This window comes from Ixodes scapularis, unplaced genomic scaffold (genome assembly GCF_016920785.2).
Source record: "Ixodes scapularis isolate PalLabHiFi unplaced genomic scaffold, ASM1692078v2 PGA_scaffold6__148_contigs__length_123643588, whole genome shotgun sequence".
Lineage (NCBI taxonomy): Eukaryota > Metazoa > Arthropoda > Arachnida > Ixodida > Ixodidae > Ixodes > Ixodes scapularis.
This window is the reverse complement of record NW_024609881.1, coordinates 43,762,901-43,790,275: the sequence shown is the minus strand read 5'-3', so window position 1 is coordinate 43,790,275 and position 27,375 is coordinate 43,762,901. Positions and strand designations below refer to the sequence as shown.

The window sequence follows — 27,375 nt, the reverse complement described above, 5'->3', positions numbered from 1 at the left end:
CTCGTGTACAGCACATCCCCCTTACCCCCCTCCCTCCAAAAAAAACAACAACAAAAAACAACACATACAGCGCTTTTTGTTACTAAAAAATAAGCTGTGCTAGGCCTCACTCTCCAGCCGAATGTAGCTCTAGCGGTCCAAACTACTTGCCAAAGTTTCAGAACTAACCGTCATATTATTACAAAAGTTATAAGGGATTTTGTGACAATTTCGGTGGCAGCATTCAGCTCCAAGTATTGAAGAGCTCTATCGGCCACCACTTACGGTTAGTTTTGAAACTTTCTAATCTGGTTCCGACTGCCAGCGCTACGTTTGGACGGACAATGAGCGATGTAAGGTGAATAATTTATTTTTCCGATAAAAATAACCGCGTAATATTTTTTTTGACACCTCGCATATTAGGGTGCTGCCGGCGATATGGACGCATTGGGACCACCCACTGGGACCACTGATGACCGCGTCATAAAGCGGCCGTAATCCGAGAGATTGTTTCTTCAAGTTTAATACATTAACTCTACGCTCTTAGCACTAGCCGCCAGGATCGCCACCACGCCGTGTCGGCTTTTTTGACATCATCTGTAGCCACTTTGGGACCATCTTTGACGCGTGGGTGGGATATAAGACGCTCACCTTGGGACGAAGGTGAATGCAATCATCAGTCAGGTTATTGTATTCACCTTCTGTCCCCAGCCCCCTTGACAGTCGTGTAAAAAAAAAACAACAATAAAAACATGCCAGTCGGATGCGCGTTCCAGGCACCGTAATGTAGCCAACTCTACGGCACCCTTCCCGTAAGTTTTCCGCTTTTGCCTCCGGCTTATAAACATTCCAAAACATCTCTATGTCGACCCAGGGTCGTGACAACGCGGAGCGCGAGTTGGTCTGCTTCCTGCGCAGGGGGTTGCGCCGAGGTCGGAACGTCGAGCCCTGATTGGCTCCGATTGGATGGATAGCGGGTAGACCTCGATGCTATAGCTGCCTCGAGGTCTACCGGCTATCCTTCCAATCCGAGCCAATCGGAGCTCGGCGTTCTGACGTCACCGCCACCCCGTGTGCAAGAATCAGACGAACTCGCGCTCTCCATACGTGATCGTGCTGATAAACACCCTGGAGCACCCAATGCGGCCCGCACAGACCAACGTTGCTGTTGCATCCGACTGCCACTGCGTCGACCCCGGTTCGAGCCCCGCCAGGGAGCGCAAACTTTACGTATCAACTGCATACACAATCTTAACGTCTGCAAAGCTTTCAGGGTGTCACTTGTTCGTGACGCTCGTTATTATGACGCTCATTCGTGAGGATTTTCTCATAGAAAAAGCCGCATGAAATACGTCTCGCTTTGATATTGATGCTCCAATTCTGGCTCACGATGTGCTTTTACGGTGCCGCATTGCTACCGCTAATGCGGGGGAGAGAGCCCATTACACTGCATAATCAACCCTTTTTAAAACCCCATCAAGTAACCTTGAAGGTAGGAAAGTTTGGGGCACGATGACTGTGATTTGTTCCGAGTGGTCGCCGAACGCTGACCCGACCCTCGTGGCCAATAGGCGTTCAGAGCGTGTGCCCCGGAAACGGCGGTCTCGGATAATTGGCGCAACAGCTGCTAGATGGCGCGCACATATGAAAAGGGTGGATTGAAAGGGTTTTCTTTTTCTGGGGAGAAAGGGAGCGTGTTGGTGAAGGTAGGAATCAACGAATGATTGAAACGGACCACGCAACAAAGAACAGGCAGGCGAGAAACGATCCTTGTTCCTCGCCTGTTCCACTTGCGCCTTTCTTTGTGCATTATATTCTTTTGTCTAATGCGAATAAAAACTCTTTTTTTTTTTTTTAAGCGCGTATAACACGAAACGAAGGTGGTAAATGCATGCTACATTCAACTTTCGTGAAACGTATACTAATTAGTGTATGTTATTAGTGTTATTTGTCTCCCATACTCTTCTTTTTCACATAAAATAAAAGTTTGCACACTGACCATCAAAACAATTAATCCAGTGAGGCAGAATGCCAGTAATGCGTTAGTGCCAAAACTAAGCGTTCTCTTAAAGGGGAGACACTCGTAAGAAAACTGCCATTTAAAAGTCTCTGCGTAACTTTTTTTCTTCATTCTTTTTGACAATTAGTTTTTCTGGATGCATAAACTTACAAACAAATAAAAGCTTGCCATTGTGGCAAGGGCTCTCCAGAACATACAGCCCCGTCTTTTTATAATGCAGCCCATTGCTATCGATTCCTCGCTATGTTGACAGACTATTTTGTAACGAAATTGCTTGTTTGATGTGCGAATTTTTGTCTCATTATTTTGTGACCTGATTTTTGGGGAATCGAAAGTGTCCTTATTAACCAGGCATGACTATACTTTAAAATAATGGTGTGAACTCTCCTAGGTTTTCACCTAGCACTGTACACAGGGTATGTTCTGGCGCCCTTTGGGCGTAAAATAATTCATATACTAAATAGACCAGTGAAAGAAGGGCAGTGAAACTTTTCACAAACATGTCAAACGTGTCAAACGCAAATTTCATCAGTGTGTGTTTCAGGAAAAGGAGCATACCTAGAGAACTCATTTGTTTTCCCTATACACAAGGAGGAAAACGGAATTAAGCCTTCCAGTTGCCGCTACTACACACATATGGCGCAACACACGCTCGTTATCTTCTGGATCTGCTTTCGGGTGTTGATCTCAAAGAAGCTTCACGTTGAGCCATCTGTCTGCAGTAGCGTCAAGCAATTAATTTCTACCGGATTCCTCCCTGTTGACGAAAAAAAAAAATTTGGCGACAAACATAAAAAAAAAACGCGGGCTGATTGGTGAACAAACTGTACTATTAAAAAGCACAAAACCAAAAACAAAAGCAAAAAAAAAAAGTGCATACATTGTTTGAGGCTGTGTGTGTACTTGTGTTCTTTTAACACCAAATGTGCTATGTGGCCAGCACCTTACCATGTCCAGTTAGGGGCCAGCGACCGACGTCGACGGGCCCACTCCCAGTCCTAGCCGACGCGCCGCTCATCTCACCGTTTGGACCACGGTTTGGACACCAGCGCCAGCCGAACCTCTTCCTCGTGTGCCGCTGTCTAAATGCCGCAATGGGAAAGAAAATGTCCGGGCTTACCCAGAGAAAAGAAGCAAAAGAGAGCGTAAAAAAAACAGACTTTTTTTTAACGCAACGGCTTGAGGTAGTTCAGAGTGTTTGGTTCTTTTTTGCCACAAGCTGGTGCCAGGACCGCTTGCTTGATGCGCCACGTTCCAAGTCTGTTTTCCGCACGCTTTGTGTACTGCGCCACACACTCCAGCGGGCTCCGAGAAAGTCGCATTTACACCGCAGCCGCGGAAGACGACGTCCACAAGGAAAACATCCACGGAGCCCTCACGCGCTTACTTTTGCAATACATATGGGCGCTTCGTGCCATCCAGTCTCCACATGTGTACACAGTCCCTGCACACTGACACATTCCATCTGTGTTACGACTGCCTCCTTTGCTATGCCAGTACGGAAAGAAAGCAACTTCCTTCAATCTGTTCCCAGTCTCGAGTTTTGTTTTCTCATTTTGCAGTGTTTTTTCATGTTTACATTTAGTTTTCTGAGACATACACCCATAAAATTTGAATTAGATAAATGGACCCCCTAAAGGCGCCTTTGTCAAAAGCTTAATTGGACTCCTTTCAATGTTCCGTTTAGAAACCTTTTTTTTTACGTCTGAATAGGATTTGGAAGCACTTTGTAAAACGAGGCCTGACCGCCGTCTTGCAGGTGGCTATATGTATCACAGAGTGGACGCCTACAAAACGACATCTGCCGAGTTGACGTCGCCGCCGCTGGCCAAACCTGCGAAGCCGACGCGTTGCCTGAGGTTCTTCTACTACGCTGTCAGAGGTTCGAGTGGACTCGAGGTTTCGGTGGAGTTCCAGAGAGGTGTTTCGGGCCTCTCTAACAACTTCAGAAACCTCCGAAATGGTAGGCTGGTCTTCAAATGCATCAGCATTCCTGCGCAAACTCTCCACATTATTTGTATTCGTCTTCGCGCAGTAGCCGATGGAGCAAGGGGCATGCATTTTCTATACGGGGTGTTTAATTTTCAATCAAGTAGAAGAGAAGCCGTGGACGGCGTACTATTGTGGTCCGTTCAGGTAGTTGTACAATCAGGGGGACATAATGAAGGGAGCTAATTGTCAAAATAAGTCAGATAATTCGGTAAAATGGGTTAGTCAAATTCTTAATCAGTGAAAATAAACACATGGTTTTAATTACAAACTTGTTGAGCATCTTTGCAATTCACTAAAGTATGGTCGATTCTAGAAATACCTAAATCACGTGAGAGGTGGGGAACGTGCGTTTAAATTACCACTCGTGCAACAAGCGCAAAGCTTGCGGTGTCAAAAACGCGGGCGATAAGATCATCGCATATTCGCACCACTCGGTAACTTCAGTGTACCCCTGCGATTAATAAATGCTTTAACTCATTCTAATATTTACTAAATTATGGCGGGGGCGGGGGGGCTGGGGTGAATAAAGCGTTTGCACGTGGAAAGATTCCCATGTAGTCGAAATTATTTTCCGGTGCTCACCCGAGGCGTGTCGGGCAACTTTTGTCGGGTTGGCGCTAAGAAACCCATAAATTTGATTTGATATGAATGAGTATCACTGAGTGCTCGTGCGCATTGTTTTGCCTGTGCTTTTTTATGACAACCAAACCGGTTGTGCTGACGTGCTCTAGCTTCTTCAAGTTTTTTGGACTTACAAAAAGCGTTTGATACTGTGCTTTTTTTTTTTTTTTCAAGAGTTTTTTTGGACTTACAAAAAGCGTTTGATACTGTGCAGCACAATATTCCATTGAAAAAACTTGAAATCTACGGTGTACGAGGAGTTGAACTAAGACTAATAAAAATGTATCTTTCAGATCGTTATCAATATGTATCTATAAATGACCATTCATCTAATAAATTGAAAATACGACATGGTGTTCCTCAAGGCTCTATTTTAGGCCCTCTGTTATTTCTCGTGTACATTAATGACATTACGACAATACCAGGTTCCCCTGAACTAATAATGTATGCCGACGACACAAATATATTCTTTGCTGGTGCGACGAAAAAGTGCGTCGAGAAGTTGGCTAATGAATATCTTTCAAAATTATCAATATGGTTGCAAACAAATCGTCTACAATTAAATACAAAAAAGACTAAGTATATCATTTTTAAACCAGCAAATAAGCAAGACTATAGTTCCATTAAAGTAATATACGAAGGCACAACATTGGAGCAGGTAGCAGAACAAAAATTTTTGGGCGTCTGGTTTGCTGAGGATCTATCATGGAATTGCCATGTAAACAAACTAAAGGCTGATTTATCCCGGGTAACAGGATGCATTTATAGAATACAAAATTTGATACCGACCTGGTTAAAACACACATTGTATTATTCCTTATTCTACTCCAAAATTTGTTATGGTATTCTGGTCTGGGGAACGACGACGGCGGCGAATTATAATAAAATTATCCTTTTGCAAAAAAAAAATCTTACGAATGTGTGAAAATTATAAAGGGGATGCCAGAAATTTAAGAACACAACCACTCTTCATCAAATATAATATTCTTAAGGCAGATCAAATATATTACTTCAAACTTTTACTGTGGATACATAAAAATCGACTTTACACCACACCAGTGAACAGCCTTAGTGCATATCCGATTAGAAATCCGAAGCGAAGGATGCCGGCCATAAGAACCAACTATGGTCAACAAACTTTCATTTTTCAAACAACTAAAACTCTAAATAGAACGGACTTCAACATTAACTTTAACAACACGTTACCTGGTTTTAAAAGGGATTGTAGAAGTTTTCTGGTTGGCAGTGAAATCGCATTCTCATTTGGATAGTGTATTTCACCAAGAATGCAATCACTAGATATAGCTAATTTCAAAGATTTGTTTTCATTGTATTCCTTCATGAGAACTTGCTTGTGATGCTGATATGTCGGAGGAGCACAAGATTGTATTCTAGTTTTTTGTTGTTACTGTTTGTTGTTACTGTTTTTGGTTTCTTACGACCAACACTCGTTTCTAGAGTTTTTTTAGCAAATGAATATAGTGTCTATTTTTCCTGTTTCTTTGACTTGTTTCTCTTGTTTTATTTTACCTGTATGATGTTTTGCAGAATCTGTTATTATGTAACTACTTTGAGCTGCTGGACGTTAGGGGGCAGAGGCTTTGTCAGGCATCACGCCTTTATCTCTGCCCCCTACGCGGCAAACCCGCGAAACAAATAAAGAAAAAAAAAAAAAAAAAAAAAAAAAGGTATGCCCGAGTGCACGGGTGGACGAATTTGGGATTGTGGGGTCTTATTAAGAATCATTCCACGGATTTATATGCTACTTGTAGTTTCGTTATATAGGTTATAATTGGCACTGCTAAATACTCCAACTATGTTTTTGTCTTCCAACTACAGTGTCTAAGCCAGTGTGGAGCAGATACAGAACCAGCCTCGTACCGAATCGATGGTATCCTGCGGAATCTACTTTCTCTGTGGAAGAAAATCATTGGGTAAGTTTGGCGACTTTTTGTCCTGCCCAAACTATCTATATTTTCCGAGTACCCGACCTTTACCCTTTCGTACCCTGCTATGTTTGGTATCCCTAAATTCAGACTAGTTAGAGTCAAGCCGGCATATGAAGGCAATGCCAAGACCAACAATCAAATACACCGGCGTTTTTCAGCACCGTGATGTCACTGGCAGAGAGGCAGGCAGGCAGGCAGGCTTGCAGGTCGAGCAGGCAGTCTGGAAAACGGAGCACGCCGATCGTCTGTTCCATGCTGTTGCACGACGGCTGGAGCAAACTTCCAAAGCACACATTTGACACCATCAAACTATTTGTAATTAGTTGGGAACAAATTATATAGACCAAAAAGTGAACACCCTGCTTGCCGCTAGCATCACTTGTTTTATTGCTGCAAGTAGTAACTATTAAATTGAGAAGATAACAAAAAAAAAAAAAAAAACAAAGACGAAGGTGGTAAAGGTTAAAAGTCAAAATGCAAGAATTATGCGAAAACGTTACTTTGGTTACATGGGTTTCTAGATCACGGATGTTTGTAGTTTTGTAGACAATTTTGAGGCAAATCGTCATAGGCAGACTTAGAAGTTTGCAGCCTAAACAACCAACAAAAAGATTTTAACTGTAGCGGCGCGTGGGCCTATCGCAAAGTCCATATTTATCTCTCGACTTTACTCGGACACACCCGAGGACGACATCGCTGACCTTTGAGTGCCGTGGTGACTGGCAATGGACTGACCTGTACCAGTATAAAAAGAAAGTATTGATAGTATGCGTCTTTTCACGTTTGTCTGAGCGCCGTAAGTTTTAAGCTCATCAACGACATATCGGTGTGGCCTGTAAGCTCACTGTTGCATCGTTTCCGCGGTATCCCAAGAGACGACGACCAGGCACATACACATGATGAGGGAAAAGGTGACTTTTTGTTATCAGAATGATCGTGGCTTGCGGATGAAGTCAAATTAGTTTTTGGATGGTGTCGTGAACTCAAACTTTGATGTATACTGTTGCCGAAACCTGGCTTCATGATGACATTGCTTTCCTAAATTATTTTCCGGTGGCCTACAATGTGTTTCATAGCGACAGAGACTACGAAGCCGTTGGTCAGGGCAATAATGGAGGAGTTTTGATTGCTGTGAACGATGAAATTCCGGCTCTACGCCGTTTTGATTAAAACACAATTATAGCGAGTGTGCCTGGATACAAATTAAGGTCAAGGTGGCAAGCATTAGTTAGAAGAAAACTACTATTTGCCTATTTCTATGTCTAGTGTCGAGTTCGGTGCCGTTCTCGTTGACTTATCGAGCAAGCGTAATCGTGAAAAGTACGAAAACGTAATGTTTGAATATCTGAATGTTCCTGGAACATGGTGAGCACTGAGGGACGCATCAGAAGCACCGATCAAGGCGTTGCACCTCGTTAACTTCTTCAATTTCAATGGGTTCGAGCTGGGTAATCTACCGGCAAATCCCCGCGGGAATGTACTGGGCGTGTATTTTAATAACATGATGGAATATTTAATTGTGCCAGTCACCGACTCTCCTTAGTTCTGTGTTCCGTAATCCTTCATGCCATTTTGTAGTGTACAGAAGCCTTATTTTGCTTAAATCAGACTTTGCGTCAAATGTCTAGTACACAGCCTTGGTGTCCCAACTGCAGCGACGTTAGAGCGTGTCCGAAAACGGTTTGCACGAATTAACGTTTCACGCGAGACGAAATCTGCCCGAGCCCTACTCGCATGGGAACGTGCTCAGTCGCTTAGGACTGGTCCAGTCAAAAACAAGACGCGGTAAATGTAACCTCATGTTATACTTTAAGTGTTTGCATATGTATTATGAGAGCAAGTTTATTGTGTCTCACATCAATCCTAATGCTCCTAATATTAACGTTTGCAACAACCGCACGTTTGCCGTTAGTCCCGCGCATTGTTCGTCTCTGATAGTTCGTAAAGAGAACTATTTTCGTCATCTTGAAGCATGTCTTGACCTTTTTATTGATGACATCCGGGGGTTCAAAAGAAGTGTCGGCCATCTGATATAGATTGTCGCCATCGGGTCGAGTTCTGGATTTGCTTTGTTGCTTGTTTACCTTTCGAAACTGACTTGGTGCTCTACAGTTTTAGGCTCCTGGCTGTTGGTAGGCACTGTAAAAAATAAAGATAACTAAATAAATAAATAAATAAAAAAAAACACTCCGCATGGTCACTGACCATGTGGAGCTGGGGTTGGAGGGAAGTGGCACAGTCTGGAGTTCAAAATTTCACAAGTAGGTAGATTTGGAGCTACAAATCGCAAATTAGCTAAATTGTGGAGCTAGATTAAAAAAAAGGAAGCTAATTATTTTGGGGCAGCTTCAAATTGGCCGTTCCCAAAATTCTGCCGCCCTAGGCTGCTGTTTATTCTGACTACTGCTAATTCCGCCGCTGCAAATCGGAAAGCATAAAAAAATAAAATGCTGGAGTATTTTTTTTAATTTTTAATTTCATTTGTTTTTCGGAGAAAATTTGCGTAGTGGGTGAGAGATAAAGGCATGATGCCTGACAAAGCCTCTGCCCCCCTACAGTTTAGTTGTACAAAGAACAATAACTAACATCATGCGAAAAACACGCGCGAAAAATAAAACGAAACAAGGCATATCGACATAAACCATCGATTACAGTAATAAAGTGGAGCGCCCCCATGAACAATGAAAGATAAAAAATAGATACAGTTTACACCAGCTATTAAAAATATTCTTTTGCTTCTGATGTATATTATGAAAGACTGCTTCATCATCGTTCTGACATGAAGCATGCAATCCGCACCATTTCAACAGAAAGTGGGTACAGTTAAAGGTTCACAAAAATAGTAATTAGATAAGTACCACTTGTCCCCACAATATCGATTTCACAAATAAAACTCCTATTATACAAAAAAAGCCATATCACCTGTCACCAGCATCCTTCTGCAATGGTTTTCGAATCTATAAAATGACTGATCATGTTTATGTTTATCTATGCTCTGTTTAGAATTTTTGTTATTTGGAAAGTTGAAACTTGTCGACTATAGTTTGTGCTTATAAATGACATTTTTCGGCTTTGTATCTCCAAACGTGTACGGAATCAGTCTATATATTGATATGGAGTAAACTCTGTTTCTATGTATTCATTGGAAGAGTTTAACAAAAGAAATCTGATCTACCTTCCGCATATTATATCTGGTAAAAAGTGGCTGTGTCCCTAGATTTCTTCTATCCCCTCTGTAATTTTCACATTTATGTAGGATTTTGTTTTTAAGGTAGATTAGTTTATTGTAGTTCGCAGATGTAGTTGTTCCCCAAACCATGATGGTATAGTTGTTCTTGAAGGAAAATAGAGAGTAGTATAATGTCTGTTGAAGCCAGGTAGATAGTAGGTGTTGCATTCTACAGATGCTTCCAGCAACTTGGGATAAGTTAGCTATGAGTTGATTAACATGTATATTTCATGACAGGTCCTCTGTAAACCATACATCCAAAATTGTTTTGTTCTGTTACTCGTTCCAGTAGGGTACCTTCAAATGTTATCTTGATAGTGCCGTCATCACTTTTATTTATTGGCTTATATATTGAATACACTTAATTTTACTTAAATTTAACCTAAATAAATGTATTTTTAACCATTTAGAAAGTTATCAATGCATTCATCAGCTAATTTTTGCAAACGCTTTTTTTTTCTCACAAAAAAAAAAAAAAAAAAACCCGCGTGTGTCGTGTGCGTACATTATCTTCTGAGGGCACCCTGGTACCTGGATTTTATCATTTACGTACACAAGAAATAGAATCGGCCATAAAATAAAACATTGGGGAAAGCCCTGCTGTATTTTTATTTTGCTAGACGCCGATTCATTTATGCTTATATATTGGCACAGATTTGTGAGGTATGTTTTAATATGTGTTAGTTTTACTCCCCGTACTTTATAGTATTCAAGTTTTTAAGTAAAATATAGTGTTGTACACTATCAAACGCATTTTTAGATCCAAAAACATACCAAGTGTTACTAATTTGCGTTGAATATTTTAAACAACGTTATATTTTATTTAAATGAGTGCGATTTCCACAGACTTGTTTTCCTGGAACTCATGTTGAGCCTAAGATAGGGTGTGAAATGTTTGAAAAAATATTTAACCTAGCATAGATAACATGCTGAAAAATCTTTAAAATATCGGTAGAACTGTTATTTGCCTCTAATTATTAATTATGGATTCTCCGCCCTGGCACGCAGAAATTACTTTTGCTGTTTTAGCTCGTCGGGGAAATAGTCAGACTCCAGCATTTCATTTATAATATATGATAATACGGAACTTAATATGGAGGGGGTATACTTAATCGAAATTTTTTTTTTATGTTCACTAGCGGCTACGTTGTTTTTTAAATTATTATTTATGTTATCTCATTCATGAGGAGTAGTTCGAATGAGCATAATAGACTCCGATTGATTCCTTGATTTAATAGTCATCTTTAATTGTATTTGTTTTCATGCTCTTGCCAATGCTCATGAAATGTCAATTCATTTTGTCGGGGAGTTCTTTCCGTACTACACTTACATTATCGATGATTTCTTCCTTCACATTACTGCGCGTTTGCTCTCTTTTCGTTAAATCATTTGCTGTTTCACATACGTTTTTATGGTCATTGTTAATACGTACAAATGTATTCTGATAATGCTCACCATTTGCTGGTTTTAGGTTAGAATTCAACTTGTTTCTGAATTTTTTGAACTCAACCATTAAGCAGGGATCACGAGGCTGAATGAATGCATGGCACTTGCGGTCTTTCTTTTTTTTTATTCTTTTAAAAAGATCAGTAGTCACCCAGAGTTGTTTAAGTTCTTTAGCTTTGCTTTAATGTCACAGAAAAAAAGCTGCATCATAGCAGCGTTTAATTTTAACCAGGAAGATTCTATGGGTAAACATCGTTTTGTGTTCTTTACAAATGTCTTCCCAGTTTCTTCGTTTGTTTTTGAGGTGTCGAAACCTCTCATTGTTCCGCTATCTTTTTTAGTTGAAACGTATCCAAAACAGAAAATTGGGAAATGGTCACTTACGTTATACAGGATGGCACCAGCTGTAATAAGGTTACTGGTTATGTTATTAAGGCATATGTGAAGTGACGTTGCAGTATCTGATGTCACCCTGGCAGAAATGGCAAAAATACTTTTAAAAAGTAATTAAATTACATTACTAATTACTCTTCTGGGAACTGCAAGAATGTAATTAAATTACATTACAAACGACCGCACACTAAAGGTAACGACATTACATTACAATTACTTTGCAAAAGTAATGAAATTACTTTGAAATTACTTTGACATTACTTTTGAATACTTTGAGGCAGGAATTGTGCTCATTTTATTTACTGTATACATCAACACAGTGTTTACAAAACAAGCCCTCGTTTGCCCACACAACGCGTGTGTAGCAACCAAATCAGGAAAAAGCGAGGCGCTCCGCATGCTCAGTGCCGACAGCAGCGCCACCGCAGGGATGTGACGTCAAAGTGCTGAGTTGATCTATATGTACCAAAACTCAGATCTTCCTGTTTACACCACAGCAACGTTATGTGCCTCAAAGTGAACCATACTGAGCAGTGGGTTTGCTGGCGCACACGACATACGTGTTAAATATGATGAATATAGCTTCTTTAGATGTGACTCAGAAAGGCAGTCGACTCACCGGCTTCGCTGTTCAATCAACGGTGAAGGTTCTTACTGAAAGGGTGATATGTTTCCGTAATCTTGATTTAGAAGTTGTAGTCTGTCAGTTTGTTCAGTTTGGGAATGGCAGCTTGTTGTTACAAGGAGTCATCACGTGAAGCGTTTCCCTTCCACCTCCCCCCCCCCCCCCCCCAGACGCAGTCAAATTCTATTCTCCCAAAAACACTTACTACACTCGGCAACAACTTTTCTTGGCAATGCAGTAGAGAGGACGAGAGCCGCCCGCGCACTGCTTTATTCAGCGCTCAAAATGGGAGAGGGAACGAGTGCCTGTAGCCTCCACTGCATTGCCAAGAAAAGTTTGCGCCGAGTATAGTTGACCTCTTCTCGGTCATTGCTTTCAAAGAGCATTTTTCCCAAACACCCGAAGAGCCCAAGTTTTTGCGCATTGTCACAGGGCCTGGATAATTCCTAAGCAGATGCGTCGCCAGTTGAGGTGTGGCGCGAGCTTTCTACATTGTGCACTTTACCAACAAATGGGGGGCGATATCTTATTGTAGGCTTATTCCCGAATAAACCTCAAAAGGGAAGGCAGCGAGGCATACCGCGAGTGGCACCTGCTTTGTTCGAGGATGCACGAAACGTTCTGGAGCTTTGACAAGGCATTCCGAGTGAACTATTTATTCCGGTCGTTTGTTGTTCACAATGATCGAAGCTTACGGTTTAACCTTGCTTGACGAAAGTACAAGGCTGAGGATCTGTTTGTCCTGTCCCCTCAGGTTTTAAATTATGTTTAACTCACTGGTGATGTGCCCGTCGCCTTGTAGCCTATGAGCCGTTCATCCCTCAGCTGGCGTGCTGTCAGCTTAGCGATGAGCGGTGGAAGCTACATGTTTGTTGGAGCAGTCACACGTCTACCGTTCGTCACGTAACCACGCTCTCGTTCATACCCACGCACTGAGAAAGGGACGGGACAGGTGATTAAAGGAAGGTGTTTGATTGGTTCTGGTTAACTTGCAGCTCCCACCGCACTGTCAGCTTAGGGATGAGCGAAGTATAGTATCGTCGTGATGACGCGACGCTGTGAATCTGTCGTGCCTGGTGTTCGTAAGCCGTTGCCTTCCAGCGATGTCTACACGTAAGCTTTTTTCCTTCGCCATTCCAGCCCTCCTTTGTGTGCCTGTTCAGCTCTTCGTAGAAGGTTTTGCGCTCAGGTGGCCGTTGATTATTTCCTCCGATGCTCTTTAACGACATTTTACCATGCAAAATGATTTTTCTTTTTTTAAAGCTTGCAAGCGAATTTTCTAATTTAGGACAAAAGTAATTTCAAAAGTAATGTGTAATTTTCTCGAAATTACTGGCTCAAAGTAATTCATTACATTACTAAATTACCAGCCTAGAAAAGTGATTAATTACATTACTCATTACTTCAAAAAGTAATTTAATTACTGTAATTCCATTACAGTAATGTCATTACTGCCATCTCTGCACCCTGGTAGGCATTGTTATTACATGACTACAGGCATACTGGGGAATGACGTGTCGGAATTCTCTCGCGGGGAGGTCATTCGAAAAATTATTTATATATATATCCCCGAGATTTATAAAAGAAGATTTAGATCTAAGATTGCAAAAAACATTTTCTGGAAATGACATAAACTCAAGCACATTGCCTGTAGGCGTCGTGTACACGGTAGCAACTACAATGTATGATATCTTTACAAATAAGCTTTCTACAATTTAAATAGATGTGGTGAGGTTATTTATGATCTAGAAATGCACGTTATCATTCAAATAAATAGCTACGCCGGACCCCGTTTTTTTTCTACATACAGTTTCACAATTAGCCTTGTAGCTAGGTACGGCGGTATGTACTCTTTTGTTAGCCAAGTTTTCGATCGTACAAAAAAGCACAAAGTTCAACATTAAAATAGTGTAAAAGGGTCTCAAGATTGTCAATTTTGTTTTTAACGCTTCTCGTTTCTAAACGTATTACAAAAAAACCGCCTTTAATTTTCTTTATTTTTTTATTCAAGTGTAATAACAACAGCGTGACTGAATATCTTCTGCCAGTATCATCGTGTGTGCCCTTGGGGGCTTATTCTCAGAAATTAGTTCGTTAGTTGTTCGGCATCAGACACGAAAACGATCCTAATGACTGTAGCCTGATTTTTGTTTTCTCGTAAAAACCCTCCTATTGGAGGCCAAGGGGTATTTCTATACCACACTCCTTTTCTAGCGATCGCAGCAACCAGTGTTTTTTTTTTTTTTTTTGAACCAGCCAGATGTTCGTTAACGTAAACGGAGCTGCTGTGCCCCCTGTAGTCAAGGTCCTTGCTCCAGAATCTTTGTTTTTCTGCTTTTCTGCAAGATTGTATCTCGTTTTATGCGTTGAACAAATCGGACAATTCTATTTCTAAAGGTAGGTACTCGATGGCACAAATCAATATCAGTGTATAATATCGGCTCGCTTAAAAGGTTTCAAATTCTTTGATAATGTAGTGCGCCTCACCTTTCTCGGGCATGTCTTTTATTTCGAGGTTATTGGGCCTCATGATCTGCTCGAATTCTTTGATCTTTTCGCTTAGCCTGCGATGTTCAGAGGTTATAATTCTTCATTTTGTGTGGACAGTTCTAGCAATTCCCTTCGCATATCTCGCGGATTTTTTAAATTTCGTTTACTGCACCACTTGTGTCACCGCACAATTTCACACCGTCGTTTATAGTTCGCAGCTCAGCCCTAATCTCGCGTCTTAAATTATCATTGGCCTTGATAATTTCCTTGCCAGTTTCTTTACTCATATCTGGGATCGGGAAACCGAGAGCAACGATGACAATACAGCACTTCGATACTTTGAAGAAGAGCCCTGTCAAAAGATCTGTGTTCGGAAGGAATGCGCAGACAAAATAATAAAATTTTTTTAAAGACAGAATATGTAAATTTTTAGTCGCGGAAACAGATGACGAGAAGTAAAGCTCGATGTACGTCACTGCAGGCCGGTGTGCTGGCTCCATTTGTATGGTCGATTCCGCCGGTGGTGTCGCCTTTGTCTTCGTTGGTTGCGTCACGAGGTGGTCTCAGGGTCGGATGAGGACGTGGAGATGTTTGTAGCAGTGGTTTCTTTAGTGTCCAGGGAACTGCGGAAAGAGATGATTAGAAGCGATCCTTGACGCGCGCCCCTGCCGAGCTGAAGTGCACCTTTCGAGAGTTTTACCCTACCGGGCGCTGTACCGTCTCATTACCTGTACCTAACATCCCTTCGTTTCTGTTGCTAGTTCACGAATTCTCCAGCTGGGTTCCAGGAATCCTGGGGGTTCCCAAGAATACCCTTGTGCGTTCCCTGAGCTGCCCAATTCTTTTTGACTGTCGCTCTCCTAAGCAAAGCGGTTTTTTCCATGTTAGACATAATTTTAGCAGTCCTTAGCCACCCTGTGACGCGTAACTATGGGCCAGACACTCCTTAATATGTACATTACTGCTTACAAGCTCTATAAGCGGTCGCTTCGCTCTCTTGGGTCGACAGCAAGACCGAGACGGGTACCTCGCCTGGCGTTCAGGGCAGAAAGGGTTTCCTCGAGATGAAAGAGCTCGAGAACTTCTGTCCCGTAATTGCCATTGAACCTTCCTCGGGACATCGTTTCACACAAGGCTTTTAGTTATCTTCACAAATCTTGTGCACGACTTCGGCTCGGTGTCATTTCGGCTGAAGCCGGACTTTACTTGAGCTGTGCTGTAGTCGATGAACCTAAGGCGCTTAGCTTTTTTCATAACTTGCTGATGAAAATAAAGGCATTTTGAGTGCATATTTTTTGCGGTTGTTAATTTTTTTTTGATAGGGGAGGGTGTGGGCTTTTTGCATAGTCAGTGACGAGCGAGAATGGTAGGGCGTGTTTTTCGAGTGCCCGGCCACCAGCACGCGCTCCACGCCTTCCGCCGTGCTTTGGCTACGTGGGCGCGGACGAGGTGCATGAGGTGTCGAGGTGTTCTCGAAGGCAGGAAGCTCGCGCTGGAGGTGGGACAACTGAAGCTCCTCTTTGACGTTCTCACCCTTCCAGTGACTAGCACACAAGATGCTTATATTTGACATCACTGCTGATGAGCTAAAAAATGAATTTGATAGCTAGTCTCAGGTTGCTCAATTGAAAATTGGGACTCAGCCAACCTTAATGAAACACATTTTGAGCGTCAACCTGAGACTGTGCTAGGAAACGAAAGACGGAAAAGTCGACGAAGCAAACAAAAAATAAGTCTTTTTTTGTTTGTTTCTTATTTAGCATGTATGAATAGGGAATTTCGAGATTGCGCCGATTTCGAAGCGAATTGTGGTTTTGGCCGAATATTGTGTAATCTAATATGAAACAGTCTCTGAGAGCCTTTCACCATGCTTAAGTGAACAAAACAACAACCGATCTCAAGAAGGTTGTTCACAAGCTTCTATTTGTCCACCCCTATGCTAGATTAATTTTAATCTAACTATACTCGTGGGGTAGTCCATGCCTTGGGGTAGTCCATGCCTACCTAGGAATAGCAACGAACCATGAATTTTATGTAAATCCTGCTCAGCCTAATCAAATGTATTTATAAACCATTCTATATACAAATACCGTTACTTCAATCTTGAATTAAAAAAAAAGACAATCACTCATCATGAATGCAGGTTACCAGGGCTCCTCTGCCTTACATATTCTCGCATAACAGCCACAGTTTCATTTTGAACCTTTTAATACAATGTAACTATCAAATTCACGTAGTTCCTGTTCCTCATTAAATACACAAGGCTCATGCGTGCATCATCTCACTAAGTGCTTTTTTCGTGCACGACTTCGATATTCATACTTTTCAATGCGTTGATTGCATGGGGTTACCCCGTTGATCAGGCTTCTTAGTTAACAGCGATGTACTGCGGAGAAGCAACACTTACAAAAGTGAGCTCTGCAGATGCCGCTTCTCCGCAGTGCACCGGTGCTTGGCAAGAAGTGCGCTGAAGAGGGCTAATCTACTGCATTAAACACTTCGAAAAGTACAAATATCGCAGTTCTTCTCGAAGCAAATATCGAATAGCGTATCATCCGGAACTACGCTTACAAAGTTTGAATATTTGCACAGTCCTAGCTTTACATTCCGGGAGTTAAACCAAGGTGAAATTGAGTCCTGCCATAAACAAAACCACCACCCTCAAACTCACTTTTACCAAAGGTCTCGGCTGGTGTTTCTGCGCTTAAAATGGAGGGAAAATTTAGTTAAATATTTTGCTCAGTGTATATAACCATGCCCCGTGTCTTCATCAGACTCTCCACCTAGTTAATGATTGCAATTTACAAAATTTACCTACTAATGAAAACTGACTTCCGGAAAATGTACCACAAAATACGATGTGCTCTGAATTGTGGGTGTGTGAAACATGCTCAGTGTTGCGTAGTAGGCATCTAATGGGCACTCTGCCATATATCTCTTATACACTCTTCAAGCCGCTTCCCACGCTCCATGAATGCACATACCTTGACTAAAATATCAAGGTCGGCGTGTCGGTAAAGCACGATGAACACACACAGTGCATTTAACCGACGGTTGTAAGTTAGTGCTGTTCCGGTCTTCGTGTCAACGTCCTTGTCTGTTCAATACGCTACCTGTGTTTTTCACAAACATGAAAAAATTAGGGTTTGGCGTCTGTTATCAGCCATCAGTTAGTAAGTCACAAAATATTTTTTTTTTCGAATCTGCTTTCAGTTGAATTTTCGCTGCTTCCTGGACACGCCCATCAAGGTTTCATTCTTCTGTGCCATCGACGATATCGAAGTCTCTGATTGCAGTGTCGAAGGTATAGATGTACTTTTTATTTCCTGTTTCTTTTTCAGGTCTTTGCAGCGTGCAATGTGTATGTTTTACGGCTTAATTTTACGGTTTAATCAGGAACTTGTGGCATGCTGTCTTCGTGTCCTCCACTAGTTAATCGACGTGTAGAATGACGACATTTTTCAATTCGATCATCCAAGAGATGAAAGTTTTAAATGAAGACGCAAGAGGCGTGCACTTTCGTTTTGCGGCCACATTATTGTAGAGTGTTATTGTTGTTGTAAGCATAACGCATGTGCCTCCCTGACCTCTTTTTTATTTTAAATGCGATAGCATACATGAGCAAGCCAAACAGAGATGTGCGTCCATGGCTTGGTTTGTAACCAAGGAGCAGGCGGCGCATGTTTTTTTTTACATCTAAATTAACTGCAAACTGCAGTGAGGGGCCTAACGAATGTTACATGATTTATATTAGCTTGTGAATGGCAGATGCTGCTACTGAGTGTCTTACTATCCCTACGCAGTTAAGTATAATATATACGGTCATTGTTAATAAGGACGAAATCTTCGGAGACCAATCTTTCGCTCTGCAATTCTGGTCCGTTAATATAGAAATCTCCAGTTCGGAATATGAACCGCTGTTTATGGGAAGAATTAGGTAAATACAGACATTTGTGCCTTGTTATTATGGGTCCTTAGTGCTCCTGCTTAAAGAAAAAGGTAAAAAAAAACTTCCCTGAGATATCAGTGAACGCAAGATGTGTCAGTGTGCATCTGGACGTTCGTTGCGGGCCTTGTTTTGTTTTATCATATGCGTAAAATGGGCTGTTTCCTCTTTTAGTCTTTTGTTGCTTGAGAACCTGTGTGTTATACAACCGGGAACATAGAAGAATTTACCATAAAGCATGTAGGTCACCTCACTGCAGACCTCGTCACTGGGGAACAAAAGAGAGGCTCTAGACCGACGAAGCTAATTTCTCCTATAGGGTGTTTTTACGCGGCGTTAACCTGCCATTCTGTTGTGGGTTTACATTGTCAAAACTTTCTTGACTTCCCCGCACGCCTGGCTTTTGATGTCAAACTGACGAAACACGTAAGCCTCTGTGTAGTGTGCACTGCGCATTCGAGGCCGTCACGTAACTTGGCAAACAGCGGAGGCCACGGGGGGACAAAGCGACGTCTGGAACAGACAAGGGGGGGGGGGGGTTTAGATATGAGTTCCTCCTTGCCCTCTTCTCCAAATGCTCGAAGAAAGGGGGAACGGGGAAGTCCTTTTACGCTTGTTGATTTGTGCGTTTTGAGCTTTGAACGATTCGTTAATATGGACGACGTTTTTGGGGGAATAGAGGCGTCCATAGTAGCGAGACACAACAGTTTAAATGTTATGCTTATATCTCTGCAGCAAGTTGGACACGATTGAATTGCAGTAATGATGCAACACAAACCTAAAAATTGATTGCCGGAGGCCCATCCGCAGGAAGTAGTCAAATCTAAAAATATTCGAATTGGCTTTAATTTTGAGAAAACACTTAAACAAAAAAAAAAAAAAAAAGCAACACCATACATTTGGAATGTTTCGCAAAGTTCTTGGGCAGTTCAACAAAGAAACCTTTATGCGGTACAAGACTGTGCAAAATGCCATCGCATTACGACTACAATTTGTGCTCTGATTCCAGCAGCAATTCTTTCAGAAAATCTTGTCTAGCGATTATTTATACCAACACACTCGTCGAACTCTCGAATTTAATAATATTTTTTAATCTTAGTTTTTCTAACGAGCTCATGAGATATCACGTTTTCCTTGGCAATCCGCAGGACAGCAGTTTGGCTGCAACTTTGACAACGGATCTATGTGCGGCTGGGAGTCGAGCAGTGAGCCGGGGCTCATCCGCTGGACCCTCAGTGACCTGGCCAGTGGACGGCCATTGGCACTAAGAAAAGACCGAACCACTGGCTCGCCCCTAGGTCTGTATTCGCCATTATTACGGTGCATAGAACGCCTATTTAGACTAATGTGTCTAGCGTCCCATCCCGCCCATACATCAAAAGCGGTCTGAAAGTGGCAACAAATGACGTCACAAAAACCGGAGTGTCATGTTGTCGGATGTTGCATTTCTGGCTGTTGGTACTAAAAGTACTTGAACAAGTACAAGCGAACGCGAGTGTCGCTGTTGGCGCGGGGTCCCGATTCCTGACTGTCAAATCTTCCGTGGACTGTCTAGCTAGTAGGTGACCTGCTGTAGAACAGGTCTCTGCCACATCCATCACCGCGGCTGTCACGCCGCCAGGATCGCGGCCGACGACAACATGTCACTTGTATGACGTCATCGGCCGGAAATCAAGGTACCACTTTTTAGAACGCGGTGAACACACCAGGCAAGGCGGATCCCATGCACCGTAGCATTATTAATGCAGAAGGCGTTTTAATAGAAGCAATGTTAGGATATAGCTGCGTCGCCGTAGCCGTAGCCATACCGAGCTGTCATTAGCTAAATTTAGCACTCTAATTTCCCGTCGACTGTAGCGTCAACGGGCTGTGTGTTTGGTTCCATTGTGGGTCATGCGATCACGTGACTACGGGACTCGCGTCAAGGAATGACTGGTCACATGACGTGGTGTCACGTCACCACGTTGCATAAAACTACACTATTAAGTGGCGTCAAACTGTTTACTTGTCGTGACCCCATGCTGCCTTGTGGTTTAACATTTAAACCTTGATAAAGTGGAGCCTTGAACAAGTTGGTGACTTATACCTTAAGGCAGTCGTTCTCAACCGTCGATGTTTCGCGGACCCCAGGATACAACTGGGAGGATGTTAGAGGAGTTCTGCGAAGCTCTTGATCTGGTATTAGTTTAAGCTCAGGTGAAATGCGATGGAAAAATAACATGGGAAAGAAAGAACTCGCACTCGACTATTGACTACTGTTTAATGTCGCATAAGATATACAACAGATTAGGAGGTATGGAAATAGATGAGGAAGGCACAAAAAGTCTGGGGAGCGACCGTAAGAGAATCGAGATCAGATTTGGCAAAGTAAAACCAGAAATGCAAAATCAAAAACGAGAGGGTAGGAATAACTTAAATGATAAACAACTACAGGAGGTATCTAAGCGAATCGAGAACATAGTATCCAAGCAACAGGAAAGAGAATGGATATATGAAGACTTAATTAGTGTTTGCGAAAGAGAGTTAGAGAAATATCGAACCAAACAAGGAGGAAGAAAACTAAAACGCAAGCCCAAAAGCTGGTGGGATAAACAGGTTAAGGCAGCAATATCGAGACGCCAAGCGGCATCTAAAGAACACAGATGGGCAAAAAATAAGGGGGCCACACCAGCCGAAGCGACATCGAAATGGGAGGACTTTCAGTAACGAAAGCGGGAGGCATCAGCATTAATACAGGCCGAAATTGGGAGGGCAGGGGTCTTCTGGATGATAAAGATAAACCAAAAGGATAGGAATGCGGCAAAAAGGTTCTAGGAACACATCAGTGCACGGGGAAGAAAGACCGAGGGGTGCCAGGAGACACTAACCACACAGGAAGGGACAAAGGTAGAGGGGGTAGAGGCAAGAGAATACATTAGACATACAATCGAAGCAGCATTTTCGGAGTTAGAACTAGATCAGGCCGTAGAGAACACAAGAGGAGGATCATAGTGAAGAAGAAGAAATGACCATAGGGGAATGGGAGAAAGCAGAAGGAAGGGTTTTGGTTGGAACTGCGACAGGTCCAGACGGCCTACCAATGCGACTGATAAAAGTTCTAGGCCAAACAAGCAAATTGAAATTAAGGCAGGTGATTGACCAGATACTTATAGGAGGGGAGGTACCGAGTGACTGGAAATTTAGCAGAATGAGATTATTATATAAGGGCAAGGGACACCAAGACTGTATGAAATCATACAGACCAATCACAGTAACTTCATATATATAGAGACTAGCTATGCAAATTGTAAAAAGAATTGAAGAATGGGCAGGGAAAAAGCAGATTTTGGGGGAGCTTCAAAACGGTGTCAGGAAAGATAGACGACTAGATGATAATTTATTCCTAATCACCCAATGCATAGAGATAGCAATGACAAGTCAAAGGCCATTATGGGTAGCATTTTCAGACATCAAAGGGGCATATGACAGTGGGAATCAGGAACAACTCTGGAACCAACTGAAGGGATATGGACGAGAGGGAACCATGGTTAATTTCCTAGAACGGGTTTATACGGAGAATACGGTGGTTATAACATGGGAAGCCGAAACTACAAGACCAGCAGCAATAAAAAGAGGTCTCCGACAGGGTTGCCCATTGTCTCCCCTGCTCTTTATGATATACCTCAGTGAGATAAAAAAAAGAAGAAAGGTTAGAACAGTGCAACCTAGGTTTTGACCTGACTTACATGGAGGAATGACATAAAGTAAATCAAGTATTGCCAGGGTTAATGTATGCAGACGACATTGTACTCGTATCAGAAAGTCGTGAGACAATACAGGAACTCATTAGGACTTGAAGCAGGGAAGGGGACAATTTAGGACTAAAATTTAGTATGGACAAGTCGGGTATAATAGTTTTCAACGACGAGAAGTGGGAACCCCTTGAGATACAGGGCACATTGATAGAACACGTAGAAAAGTACAAATATCTGGGAGCATGGTTAAGTGAAGGAAGGCGGTACCTAAAAGACCATGAAGATATTGTAATAAAGAAGGAGAAACGAGATTCAGCTATCATGAAACACAGGACGCTATGGAACTATAGTAGATATGAAGTCGTTAGGGGTGTATGGAAGGGACTCATGGTGCCAGGTCGGTCATTTGGGAATGCGGTATTGTGAATGAGGTTAGAAATCCAGGCAGGTTTAGAGATGAAGCAGAGGAGTGTAGGTAGGTTGGCATTGGGGGCACATGGGAATGCACTAAATGAGGGAGTACAGGGGGCTATAGGTTGGGCTTTTTTCGAGAGTAGAGAAGCGATCAGTAAAGTAAAATTTGAACAAAGACTAGCTGAAATTTAAAATATGCGGTGGGAAGCGAAAGTGTACAAGTATCTGTATGTGAAAAGTTTAAACACTGAGTGGACAAACCGAACCCGCAAGCTGAGATTTAAATGCATTCAACGAGATGGAGCCGGTCAGGGCATATCAGTAGAAAAGAGAGTAAAGGAAAGAGAGGAAATAGTGGGAAGAGGGAATGCAGGGGAAATCAGCTTTAACGATATGCAGAATACAAAAACAAGAAATAAAGAAGGAACAGCTGTATGATTATTCAGTGGGAGGCTGTTTGGCAGTATGAAGCTAGAACGGGGGTGCTAAGAACGAAAACGTATAGGGCTAAATTCCAGGAAGTATACACTCTGCGGGACGTATGCAACCGCGAAAGGGAAACTATAGAACATGTAATTATAAGGTTCACGGGGATTCATCCCATTCTCTCGTGGGGGGGGGGGGGGGGGGTGATTACGTATTTGGAGGAGGCACTGGGTTTTTCGGACATGGATGGACAAATAGATAGGGAAAGAATGGCGGTAACTAAGAGGAGATTGGAAGATTGGACGAAGAGGATTTAGGGAAGGATAAAAAATACAGATAAAAATGAGCGAAGGAATCACTTTAAAAAGGGGAGGGGGTGTCTGTTATAACAAAATTCATGCAAATTTAAAAAGAAAGGATGACGAAATGTTAGGCTAGGCGGCGCAAGCTGCCGCCCGTTGCAAGGGGTATAGCCATTACCATCCATTCATCCATCCACCCTTGTGGATCAGCGGAGATGATGGAGGACCCCGTACGTGGTGAGGGGAGAGAAAAGGTATAGGTTAAATATAATCCGGTAATGCCGGACTAGAGCGCAGCTCTTGAAGAGGAGGGGAGGGTACGGAGGGTACGGTATGCCCCTCGACCTTATCCCTATCCTCTCCTCCTCGTTTCTCATCTTCTCCTCCGTGATCCTCGCCTCCTCCCCCTCTTATCTTCCTCTCTCATCGTCCCGACTCCTCCTCCCCTCTCCTCCCCCTCGTCCTCCTCCTCACCCTCCCCTCCTCTCCCCCTCGTCCTCCTCCCCCTCCTCCTCAACGCGCGGTGCATCGTGGGAAATGTCCCATAATGCATCGCGCGGGACCCTCGTCATGTGACACGTGATGTCACGAGGGTCCCGCGCGGTGCAATATGGGACATTTTCATAATATACCGCGCGGTTACGCGGACAGCGACGGCGACGCCGCTCAACCCGGAAGCGGGCGCCTAAGAGCTGCGCTCTAAAATGGATATAACTAAGTGCTAGTGTGAAGTAGACTTCTCTTATTGACACGCACACAAGAAGACTTGCCCGAAAATTGAAAAATGTCTTCTCTATCTGAAAAAAAAGACGAGTTTTATTGCTGGGTTTCACTAAAGAGGCAGGGCTTCGCGGACACCATAGAATGCCTTTACGAACCCCAAAGCTCCGCGGACCACCTTTTGAGTACCATTGTCTTTTTACTGGTTTTTAATTTGCACCGAACCTGAGCGCACTGAACATAGTAACCTAATGAAACTTTTCTTTTCTCAAATTTTGCTTTATTTTAAAACTTGTAGGCAAATGAAAATGACAAAAAATAAGCAAAAAATAAGCTCCTTCGTGACGTCCTTGGTTGCTTGAGTGGCCGTGAACTAGAAGAGGGGTTGTGAGCTCAGCGAGCGCTCATGACTGCCGCGCTCCATGTCGACGGCTCGAGAGGGCGCCACTGAAGCATGTTCTGGATAGGCTGTATGAAGGGGGCAGCCAGGGCGGCTGGCATTGCATTTGCTGCGCGATTAAACACTAATTTGGCATGACACTTCATTGGCCACTAACGACAGCAAACACGGGGCAAAGATCGGTTCAGAACGGGAGCCACTTCGCGCTGCCATACCGCCAAAGGGCCAAACCGCAAGCCAAAGCTGCTCGCCGAAGGCCTTCGGAACGCTCGAAACCGGTCGGATCCTCGACTGCAGCGCCTTTCTACGCTCGCCGCTCGTCGGAGCCTGATCCCACTATACTTTTCTTATATGCGCCGTTTTTTCTACTGCTTGCTGGAGGGTATGTTGACGGGTCATATCTTGTTTCCGTACTTTCTTAACTGTATTTGTTTCTTTTCTGATCTAAGATACTGAACAAAAACTACTTCTATAAATAATTGAAACGGCTCGCGCACTAACATTTTGTATTTCGACTAAAAAGAAGCTTTTAGTGGCTCTGACCATAGAAAAGCCAGGACCTAAAACGTCGTAATTTCGTCACAAATTGCGCGCTTTCTTCACTGCGGGTCGCCCCCGTAGGTGGAGGAGGTTTTCGCGTCGTCCGGTTTGAATAGGACGCACTGATATTTAATTACGCTTTCCGTGCCCGCTGGCTTCCCCGAACCCCAGGAGACGTGGAAACCACAAAAAAAGGTAGACGCTTAAATATGATTGCAGGGCCCCTTTAAGGCAACAGCGCAAGATCAATCACACAAACCAACAGAGAGAAGGAGAAACACACGCGCTGTGTTTGTCGTTTCCTGTGTGGGCTTGTTTAACGGCGGTAACAGCGCAAGAGCATTCACACAAACCAACACACAGAGGGACAAAAAACAAAACTTGTGTTTCTCCTTCTGTGTTTCAGTTTGTGTGATTTACTTTGCCCTGTTACATCATGACATTTACTCTTACTTGGTCTAAAGTGTTTTTCAGACCCTGACGTCACATGACCCAATGGTTTAGCACTGCGATGCATGCAAACAATGCGGCGCGCAAGTTCGTATTCTTCTTTTGCAGGGACTATTGTGACGTCAGAACGCCGAGATTTGATTGGCTCTGATTGGAAGGATATGGGTAGACCTTAATGACGGCTGCCTCGAGGTCTACCCACTCTCCTTCAATCAGAGCCAATCAGAGCTCGGTGCTCTGACGTCACCACAACACATGCAGAAGATGCAGACGAACTTGTGCTCCGCATTAATTATTTTGCGTGTTTTTACTTTCTGAAGCACGAAACTCAAGGCAGTGTATTCGAAAGATAAGGTCCACACTTTCTGTGTATCCTCATTATTAAAACGATAATGCAAAACTAGCCCGCATTAAGTTTTTAAATTCTTTTTAATTTGCCTTGTTTTTTAGAGAAAAGTTGCACTTCGGCTTTGTCTCAGATTGTCTTCGTTGTAATTATTTTGTTAATTGAAAAAATGCTGTGTTTAGCCGGAAAATAAAGCTATCAAATGTGGGCTTCAGCGCGAGGTTCCTATTTCAGCGACAAAGCAAAGTAGTGGATTCAATCATGGTTGATTATAATCTTTGCGCTGATTGATTATCTTGTGAAATAACATAAAAATGTTAGTGCTTGTTTTTTTATGTCAGTTCTCCTTTTCCTGTGATGGGCTATGCTCTCGTGCAGCTACTTTACAAGTGCTTTTAACAATTAAAGCAGGCAAGTTTACCTAAAAATTTTCAACGTAGTTTTTAAATGCTAATTCTTTCAGTCACAAAAGATATGGTACCATGCAGTTTGAAGCCTCGTCACTGAATGATTTGGCTTTGTACTCCATGTTAACGCACTTATCAACAAGAATAACAAAAAGTGATACACAAATTTTCACGTTGTTGCAGGAATGTTCAACGAGTAAAATGTATACTATGGTCTAAAATTTAACGATTGGAAAATTCCTTAGACTCTAAGGATTAAGTTTGTGATGGAGGAATCCTGTTATTGAAGGGAGCATGGACGCGATAAACTAATGATGCAGCTCCGTCACACTTGATGTTGTAAGCAACTTATCTCGATTTAACCGAGAGCACTCTGGTCGCTCTAATTTATTTCTTCATAAATTACTTCGCAATTTCTTTGCGTACCACAGCCGCAAGCTGACGGTTAGTGTCGCACTCCACTGTGATTAGTTAATAATAAATTGCATTAGACATTAATTTATCATCATCCAAAACATCATCATATGGATGTTCTTAAACTTTTGTTGCAGATGTTTGCAACTGTCCTTCGTTGACTTTTTTGAAGTGTAGTTTATTTTGTGTATGACTTTGTTTGATTATAATTGATTAATGTGTTGACAATACCGTCACATCTTTATAGGGAGTAAGAACTTGTAATTCTACAGTGCGTAGCTTTATATCGGTTTCTTTTTCCACCACTAGAGTCAATGAAATTGATTTGAATCGAAACCGTGAATTGCGTTCATAATTAACTTAAAAGGATGCTGAACCGAAATTCGGAGCTCACAAAACAAGGCAGGCCGCCAAACTCAAAACCATCACTAATGCATCGATATCTCTAACGGATATGCTGTATTTTTGGAAAAGAAGTGCGCGATTGAACATGGCTGAAGAAGCTGACGAGTTATCTCACGTCGCGATTGTC

The 27,375-nt window shown here is 42.6% G+C and overlaps 1 protein-coding gene across 1 annotated transcript in view; it reads left to right on the top strand.

The window, feature by feature from the left end:
- LOC8033083 (MAM and LDL-receptor class A domain-containing protein 1) overlaps positions 1–27,375 on the top strand; it is an 83,585-nt gene that overhangs the window by 39,620 nt on the left and 16,590 nt on the right. The window contains exons 6-9 of the mRNA XM_040210477.2: positions 3,759–3,962; positions 6,452–6,546; positions 17,958–18,048; positions 19,839–19,988. Of these exons, the coding sequence (XP_040066411.1) occupies positions 3,759–3,962; positions 6,452–6,546; positions 17,958–18,048; positions 19,839–19,988 (540 nt within the window). The remainder of the gene's footprint in view (positions 1–3,758; positions 3,963–6,451; positions 6,547–17,957; positions 18,049–19,838; positions 19,989–27,375) is intronic.